Below are 10265 nucleotides of genomic sequence, written 5' to 3'. Positions count from 1 at the left end.
GTATTTTGAAAGCGAGACGTCTCAGGTGTGGTGCCCTATTGGTAACGGCCCTTCCTGGTGATCGCCAGACTGGGGCTTGAGTCTCGCTCAAACTCTTTAGTTCCTTTAGTGTCTGCAACCTCACCATCTCTGTAATCTAAGGATGGGGGTTTTGGGGAGCCTATAGGTCTACCTGCTGAGTCCTCAGCAGTCATTGCCTCGCCCTCCATGGTCCTAGCTTGGGTGGAGGGGCTTGCTTAGGCGCTGATCATATGCATATATGGTCTCTATGGCATTTTCATGCTTGCTAAGGCAGTGTCACTGTCCCTTGCCTCTCCCATTCATGAGCGGCCTTTAAACCTTAAATGGTTAAAGAACTATTGCGTACCGGATTTTTGCGTCCCGGATAATTGCGTATCAGATAGCTGCGTAACTGGACATTCTGAGTCCCTAGACAAATGCTTACCAAGGTGCGTACCTGGATAACTGCTTACCTTTCATTATTCGTCTTAAGTTTTTAAAGGAAGTTACCGCATATTTTGATAAAAAAAAATTTAAGACTACTTGCTTATTTTTGTTTAAGATGCATTTAGAGATTAATAATGTTTTTATAGGGTATGAATGTGTATGATTTTTTTTTAATTGAAAATTTTCGTAGTTTAATCACTAAATCGAAAGTTATGAATACTGTGAGGTATTTCTTATTAAATATTGTACCTTATTTTGAAGAATATATAGTAGGGTGAGGCAATTTTGGACACCTTTTTAGTAACCTTTGTACAAAATCTATATCAATAATTTATGACCAAATACCAAACATGTTTTCAAGAGAGGGAGGTCTCATCTATAAAACTGGCTTGTTTCATAATCATCAAAGAATTAGAAATTCTCGTATTACAGTAATAAAAAAAAATGTCTCAGAGGCGAGGCAATTCTGGACAGCGAGGCAATTTTGGACAGAGAGGCAATTTTGGACACGTCTGTATCTCCGTTAAGCGCCAACGCTCAGTTGGGAAAACTATGACAATTTGTGGTCCCCATCAATATAAATATGCTAGAAAAAAATTATAGACTTTCATAAATTTTTGTGTCCGTAATCCAAGATTGTCCAATTTTGCCTCGCCAAGATAAAAGTGAGAAGTTTGCCTGTCCAATTTTGCCTGACCATGGTTTGGAAAACTGTCCAATTTTGCCTTACTCTATGAATATGTAAATCAAACTTTGTATTCGAGCACACAAATATACTTTTATGTATAAATATTCATATATGTAATCATAAAAATTCAAAATAAGACATAAGGGGTGCAGTAAAAGGGGTGTGTGCCCAAGGTGACACCCTAAAAGTGAGTGACACCCTGGAGTTACATTAAAAAAAAAAAAAAGTTTCTTTCTAGCTCGATGGTTATGATATGATTTTCAAAAAGTTATTCAATACTGGGGACACTCTTAAAGGTGTTGACACTCAGGGGGTGAAACCTCCAAAAAGATTGACCAAAACATGGCAACATCCTCGAGAGGGGTGTCAACCCAAATGCTAAAAAAAAAAAAAAAAAAAAAAAAAAAAAAAAAAAAAAAAAAAACCTACTCTATACATTATTCCTATAATAATTCACTTATCCAAATGAAAATTTCAGGAATTGAAATAGAATCACGGATCCTGCTAATTTCCATGTTGATAACTGTCATGTTGCCTTTTTGATATGGTGTTAAATGGAGCAGCATTAGAGTGAACAGCATGATAGATACATCAAGGAGGGCCAAAGCTGATCCCATAAACAATATTCGTCCTAAGTTGTACCTATCCATTTTATTCTTATCATTGTTACCTCATGCTATGAACGAGCCATCAAAGAGATACTTTTACCTACAAAAGAAAGGGATACAATCGAAGAATCAAGAAAAAAAGATGAAATGAAGAAAAAAAAGGAAAAACACAAAGAAAGAGAGATAGAAACATGACAAATCATGGAAATACAAAGCAACCAAATATCTATCGATTCTTTAAGAAAAAATGTCTGCAAACACTAACGTAAATACAAAAAAATCTAAATTGACCAGGTTAATAAATAGTGATAATTGAACTGCTAGGATAGTCCCGATAGTGAATGATAAGGATTTATTTATACCTAAAATAAAAGAAATAAAAAAGAAATTCAAATTATTTTGGAAGATATTAAGGATCGTCCATTATTTTGTATTGGTAGAGCAACAATAGGGTTTTTAGATTAAGAAGGAGGCTAAGTGACTCGGCTTGAGCTAGATGCTTGGAGCCAATGCCCACATATCATCATCATCATCTCCTCCCACGCCTATTGACGCAAAGGGCCTCAATTAGATTCCGCTAGTCGTCTCATCTTCAGCTTTTAATTCAATACTTTTCCAATCACAATATCCTACTTCATGCTTTATAATCCTGAGTCTTCCCACTCTTCTAGTGCCTTGTGGAGGCCAGTTTAAAGTTTGGTGAACTAATGTCTCTTAGGGAGAACAAAGAGCATCCCCAAACCATCTCCATTTACCCCTCACCATGATCTCATCCACATGTGGCACTCGAGTAATCTCTCTTAGTTTCCTTTCTAATCGTGTCCTGTCATTTAACACCCAATATTCTTCTGAGGGCTTTGTTATCAAATCCACAAAATGAGTTTCATTAATATACCAAGATTCACGACCATACAGTAACACCGATCTCACTAAACTGATATATAGCCTGATTATTATATGTAATTTTAGGCGACCTGATTTCCAAATTTGACTTAACCTAGCAATCCTCTGATTTGCTTTTTTCAATCTTTCATTAAACTCAAATTCCAAAGCTCCTATATTAGATATCATAGTTCCTAAATATTTAAATAATTCTACCTCATTAATCCTTTATCCTTCAATTGCATATTCCGTTCTCATCATCTGTCTTTCTTCTATTTATCTCGAGCCCAACTTCATGTAATTTTTCATGCTTTCTGGTAAGCAAGCTTTCCAAGCCCTGTAGTGTTCTGCTAATTAGGAGAGAGTCATCAGCATACTATAGGTCTCCTAATTTTCTGTTATCAATCCAGTCCAATCCTTCTCCACCATCCCCAACCGATCTATGCTTTACAAAATCTATGAGGATAAACAACATAGGTAACAACACATTCCCTTAGAGTACTCCACTTTTCACTGGAAATTCGTTTGATAAGACGCCACTAACATTAATTTTGCATTTGCTATGCTTATGAACAGACAATTAAATTTACATATTTGAGAGGAACTCCATTTTGTCGGAGGGCTCTCCACAAAATTTGCCAGAGCACATAATCAAAAGATTTTTCATAGCCCACATATACCATCAAAAGTGGAATTCTATATTCTACATATTGCTGTACCACATGTCTTAAATGAAAATTTGGTCAGTACAACTTCTACCTTTTCTAAATTCTGCTTGTTCATCTCTCAACTTTTCATCAATCTTTCTCTCTAGTCTCCTTAGAATGAGCATTCTATATATTTTCATGACAGCTGACGTAAGTGTGATGCCTCTGTAATGATTGCAATCAGTCAGATCTTTTTTTGTCATTTTCACCAGCACTCCTAGCTCCCATACGGTTTTAGGACAGTTGCGTCCCGGACATTTGCGTACCGGACATTTGTGTCCCGGACATTTGCGTCCCTGGACATTTGTGTACCTGGACATCTTTGTCCCTGGACATTTGTGTACCTAGATTATTTTCAAATATTATTAACCTACATATGAAAAAGCAATTATATAGGTTATAAAATATTAATGGACTGATTTTAAAAGTACCATCTGCTGCTCAGTTAGGAGACTTTGCTATATCTTCTAAGTCGTTATCCATTGCAAAGATCAGTATTCTGTTCTCATGTTCGATGCCAGAACCAAACGCAAGGAACTTTTCCCCAGTCGCGAGAAAACAGTAGGATTCCGGAATCTCAAAATTATTTATTTGCCGTGGGATACGGGCGCATTATGTGCCGTTTGTCTCCATCGACGTATATTTCTTCCCATTGATGAAAAACTAGGCAGTTTTGAAATGAAATACTCATCTTCATTAGCGATCGTTTCTCCGATAAGACTTCTTGATGGTTCATACGTTGACACTGAAGTATTTTTCAACTGGGACATAGACTCTTGTGCTTTGACTTCTACAGCTGAGGAGCCATGACTATGCTCATTGTGGCATGCTGTAACTACGTCTTTCACTGTATGAATTCTTGCTTTGCAAGATCGCACTACACACCTCCAGTATGTTTTTGTTTCATCAGAGTTTTTCTTATGATAGTGGTAGCTGTAATTTTCATTGTCCACAAATATTTTTCCACCAGTGTTAGATTTCAGGAACTTAGCCATGGGTTCCGAATTTCGAAATATATAAAATACTAATACCAATACATGTTTGTGTTACGCACTGCTAGGGAGAACTAGAATTGCTAGCTTATTTTTCTCCTGCTTTAGAGAGGATTTTTTTTTATTTCTGGTAAACTACCTTTCAGCTTGTTTAAAGTTACTAAAGGTATTAATGAGTGAATTTCTATACCAAACAATTCTTGGGTTTATATATAAAGGGATCCCTACTCAGAAATATATATATATATATATATATATATATATATATATATATATATATATATATATATGCGCATATATATGCGCATGTGTGTGTGTGTGTGTGTGTGTGTATATATATATATATATATATATATATATATATATATATATATATATATATATATATATATATATGTGTGTGTGTGTGTGTGTGTGTGTGTGTGTGTGTGCGTGCGTGTGTGTTTAATCTGATGTAACCATTCACATGACCTCACACGGGATCGAACCTGGAACGTCTGTAATTACATATTCAGTAAACAATGACAACTTTGACAACATTATTGATAACAGTGATAATGCTCCTTAATAAGGGTAGACTCTTTTGTGATGCTATTATCCTCAAATCTATTCTCCATTCCTTGGCCCATTCTCAAACGTTCTAATTTCAATTCCTGATTTTCTCTCTCTAATTCTCATTTTGAAAAATTACATCGCATAACTTTTAGATGGGTTCAAAATTCATATTTTGGAAAACCATGTAACCGAAGATCAAACCACGCAGAGACGAAGTTAGGTTAAGAATTTAGTGTATGCGTAGGTTTCCAGAAGGGAAAAGGCAAATAATAAATAATGTGAGAGAATAAATGTAATAAATTGATGAGGCGATGGAGGAAGAAAACGAAATGAATGTTTCTGTACTCTAAGCGGGGAAATTCCCTGTATAATTACAATTGAAGTTAATTGGACAGGGAAAATTCCCTATACAATTCTAACAGATAATTACAAGAGCGATAATCTATCATGGAGATAAACACGCTTTTTACGTATATAACGCATCGGCGTCAATAAACACACAGTAACATGATAAACACGCAGAGAGAAAAAAAAATTACAATAGATTAAAGAAAAATAATCTTTGGACACGAATATGGCATCAGTTACTACAGAACAATACCGTAAATTCCCCACATACGTGGAGGAACACGCAGACTCACGGATCAACACGAATACTTAATAAAAAAAAAAAAGGAACGAAACCTTTGGGTATAGCCCAGACGTTGCGTTGCTGCCGAACGAATAATTCTGATACCATACGAAATAATTCGTCTCATATGATGCTTGCGGTTCGATCTTCGCACCAACGTTTGTTCTTTTAGCAATATCTTATATATATATATATATATATATATATATATATATATATATATATATATATATATATATATATATATATATATATATATATATATATATATATATATATATATATATATATATATATATATATATATAATGAAGTGATTTGATAATATCAACGAAATTGTAAAGATCATATAACAAGAGTTCCATATATCATGAAGGAAATTATTTTAGGGATGGTATTAATTATAAAAAAAAAAAAAACATTCGACATCGTTTCCTTTGAAGAAAAATTACCACATTTTTGTCCTGTCTCTGATGTCTTCGCTACGTATTTAAACGTTTCAAGTGGAGCCGACCGCTGACGTCATGGATGCGGTTGCCAACGTGCCTAATTCTCTTCCCTATTTTCGGAGAACATACGTAGCCTCCTGATATTTTTGATCGCCAAACTCACTCGTTCTGTCGCCTATTCGTAGTCTAGCGAGCGAGAAACGTTGTAAAACACTTGCATCATATTATGCAAACGCGTTACGTGTGAGCTCTGCCAGACGGTATAAAAGGGGAAGCGTGAACAGAGTGAACAGAGTACTGTCTGACAACTGGTAGGAAGAGGTTGTCTTAAAAACCCTGGCGCCTGCGAGTACTGTGTGAACTGTTTGGTCGGGCTGTTTTGATCTGCGGGATCTATAAGTGAAATAGACTTGTATACTTGCATTTGCAAAACTATCTATCCATTGAAGTTGATAGATATCGTGACTGAACGTTTTAGGAATCTCATTTTCTCATCATGGCTAATATCGTTCACGTTGTTTCCCTTCTAACGTTGCTGGCCGCTTGCGTTTTGAGCAGGGAGATCACTCGCAACGAGGACAACAACATCACCCTATCTCCTGACGGTGCAGGGGCGACTCCCGGCTTGCCTGCAGATAGTGGCATAAACGAAGTGGAAATAGGAGCGCAGGTGAAAGCGCGCAAAGAAAAAAAGAAAAGAAGAGGGCAGGTGGAAGCGTGCAAAGGAAAAAACAAAACAGAAGCGCAGGTGGAAGCGTGCAAAGAAATAAGAGCGCAGCTGAAAGAGCTAAAGAGAATGAGGTGCAGGGCGATCCGCGAGAAAGTCTACACATTGGATCACATCCCCGAAAGCCATAACCACTATTTGGATGTGCATAAATTTGACATATTCCCCAAGGTCTTGTCCGTCAAGAAATGTGACACAAGCTGCAGTTACTGCCAGACGGAAGGCATTCTGAGCCCTGATGGCCTGTGGAAGGGCCCCTGGAAGAGGGGCTATGTCGACTTCTTCACCTGCCAACCTACGGAACCCGATATGAAGAACTACACGATCCGAGCCAATGACCGGCACACTGGAAAAGAAGAATATTTTCGCATCACACTCCGCAACGAGAAATGTGAATGTAAACAGAGGCCTTAAAATCAGTAATTCGGTGACTAAAACTGCACAAGAAGTCAAGAGTGTTCACCTCGAAATCTGTAATTCGGTCACTAAATCTGCTTGAAGACAAGAACGCTTACCTCGAAATCTGTAATTCGGTGACTAAATCTGCTCAAGAAGACAAGAGTGTTCACCTCGAAATCTGTAATTCGGTCACTAAATCTGCTTGAAGACAAGAACGCTTACCTCGAAATCTGTAATTCGGTGACTAAATCTGCTCAAGAAGACAAGAGTGTTCACCTCGAAATCTGTAATTCGGTGACTAAATCTGCTCGAGGACAAGAACGCTTACCTCGAAATCTTTAATGACTAAATCTGCTCAAGAAGACAAGAGTGTTCACCTCGAAATCTGTAATTCGGTGACTAAATCTGCTCGAGGACAAGAACGCTTACCTCGAATTCTGTAATTTGGTAACTGAATCTGCTCGAGGACAAGAACGCTTACCTCGAAATCTGTAATTCGGGGACTAAATCTGCTCGAGGACAAGAACGCTTACCTCGAAATATGTAATTTGGTAACTGAATCTGCTTGAGGACAAGAACACTCGCTGGTGAAGGTAAAGATAAGATGAAGATCTGCGCTTGATCTGATATTGTAGACAGACCGCAATCTAGTCATTTTTATTTGCTTTCCCTCTTCGTCTCGGGGAAAATATCGGTCTGTCTGTCAGGTACACACCGAGACTCTCTCAGGCTATGAAGTTCGGTTCGTCCACTGCGATTGCTCAAGGGGTAATCTATAAGGTAGATTTCATCCATAAATTAATTATTATTATAATTATGATTTTTTTTTTTTTTTTAAGATTTTCGTCATGTTTCAAAAAAGGACGATTTTTATTGAAGCGCATAATGTTACGAGGAGCCTGAGAATTGTTAATGTGTATAATTCAAATTGATGGTGTTGTTATGCTGTGATTATAAGTGACCTTGAATTGGTTTAAAAATGTTCACCATAGTTTATAAATGTTCACCGTAGTTTAAGAATTTTCTCCATGGTTTAAAAATGTTCACCGTGCTTTAAAAATGTTCACCATAGTTTAGAAATTTTCACCATGGTTCAAAAGTGTTCACCATGGTATGAAAATGTTCACCATGGTTTAAAACTTTTTTTTTTTTACCATGGTTTAAAAATGTTCACCATGATTTTAAAATTTTCACCATGGTTTAAAAGTATTCTCCATGCTTTATACATGTTCACCATGGTTTAAAAGTGTTCGCCATGCTTTTAAAATGTTCACTATAATTTAAAAGTATTCACCATGATTTAAAAATGTTCACTATAATTTAAGTCTTCATCATGAATTAAAAATGTTCACCATTGTTTAAAAATGTCCACGTTTATGCCATTGCTTTTGAATGAATTTTCCATATTACGATCACGTGATTATCGCCAGTAAGTAAAATCTATTTATATAGAAGGTTTTACCCGATGATCAAGCTTTTACTGATAAAACTCACAATTATTTATCAACTTTGAGTTAATATGATTAATGTTGTTAATTTTTTTTGGATGTACCGTCGAATCTCACAAATATGACAAATATTATCACTTATTATTGGTGAAGATTGTTGTGTATTTGATATTTTAGAAGAATTGTAAATAGTATTTATTCCTGACATTTTAAGGACAAGATATAATATGATAGATGATTTATGTGAAGGATACTGATATTTGTTTGTGAAGCGAAGCAAAAAAAAAAAAAAAAAAAAGGAGAAATCTTCAATTATTCATCTGTCAATCTTTCTATCAGCTGTTTATACACTCATTGCCTCATTCGTATCATTCCCTACATTATAAACTGTGTACCTGATTTTTTTTTTTACTTTTGTGCTGTTTATTTGTAAATACTGTCATAGATATTCATTATTTCCAATAAAGTTTTATTCTTTAGTAAACGCATTGTATTTTTAGCCTGTTTTTTTCCTGACTTGAGCTTTCGAATATGTTTGGAAAGAAAGTTGGTATACAAAAAAAAAGGAGAAAATCAAATGGAATTTTAAAATTACGAAATATGAAATTTTGACCATAAAAAAAAATAACCTCCTAATTGAAGGTTGAAATATGAAATTGTGACCATAAAAAAATAACCTCCTAATTGAAGGTTGAAATATGAAACTGTGACCATAAAGAAAATAACCTCCTAATTGATGGTTGAAATATGAAATTGTGACCATAAAAAAATAACCTCGTAATTGAAGGGTGAGAAAAGAATAAAAGAATAATCGGGGAGTTTTAAGTCACAAATAGTTCTTAGGTTAGTGTATATAAAAAAAAAGGTTAGTTGGTGCTCCCCGAACCCAGGCTGCGGAGTTGACCCAAATCCTATACATTAAACCAATTGAAATGACTCTCAAAATTGATTATATGTCTAGAAAAATGTTATTCAGATCCAAGTCTGAAATCTGTCATTTTACAAGAAGCCTCTGCCTAAATATACCTTACACATCACTTATTTCTGGGAAATTCTTTCCACTTCTCGTTGGCTGCATCTTTCCCTCTGTTGCCAAGCTGTTTTTAATACAGGTGCTTCTGTATTTATGTACTAATACACCTCCCACTCGATGAGTCAAGAAATAGAAGGCCTGCAAAATTGTTAAATAACTCTAAGGGAATAGAACGTATACTTTCAGCGGGTACACATGTTGTAACTAAAATCTACGGTGATACAGTGTACATTTTCAGTTTAATGGTCTTACCTGGAATATTTTTTTTTTTTTTTTTCACAAACTAGCTTTTTTTCCATCTTACAATTCCTCATCACTCATTAAGGCTTTTTAGATTTTTGGTAGGTTATTTTATCCTTCAAGTTAATTGTTAGTATTGTAATTAAGAGGGACTCATTTATAAAATTGAAAGCATTATTTTCAAATATTTTAATTATATTTGTATTTACTTTTGAAATTTATAAATAAATTAATAATATCGAAAGCAAGCCATTTTCAAATTACTTTAGTTAAGTAAGTAGGTTCTTTGTATTCAAGTAACAAGTAAATGAATATTAATCTTATAGAAAAGATACCTTATAAACACCAAGAATATAAAATTTTCAAACATTCATATAGGCAAGTAGGAATTTTTCTATACAATTACATCTCATAAAAATGCAACATCTCTGTAACATTTTACATGTTAAAACGCAGTAT

General features: G+C 35.1%; 1 protein-coding gene across 1 annotated transcript in view; it reads left to right on the top strand.

Annotated features, from left to right (window-relative positions):
• Positions 1-8966, top strand: part of LOC137620636 (uncharacterized) — a 17958-nt gene extending 8992 nt beyond the window's left edge. Inside the window, exon 2 of the mRNA XM_068350938.1 lies at positions 6630-8966. Coding sequence (XP_068207039.1) covers positions 6630-7100 — 471 coding nt within the window. The 3' untranslated portion in view covers positions 7101-8966. The remainder of the gene's footprint in view (positions 1-6629) is intronic.
• The last annotated feature ends 1299 nt before the right edge of the window (positions 8967-10265 follow it).

This window comes from Palaemon carinicauda, chromosome 27 (genome assembly GCF_036898095.1).
Source record: "Palaemon carinicauda isolate YSFRI2023 chromosome 27, ASM3689809v2, whole genome shotgun sequence".
Classification (NCBI taxonomy): Eukaryota; Metazoa; Arthropoda; class Malacostraca; order Decapoda; family Palaemonidae; genus Palaemon; species Palaemon carinicauda.
This window is presented reverse-complemented; position numbering and strand designations above follow the sequence as displayed.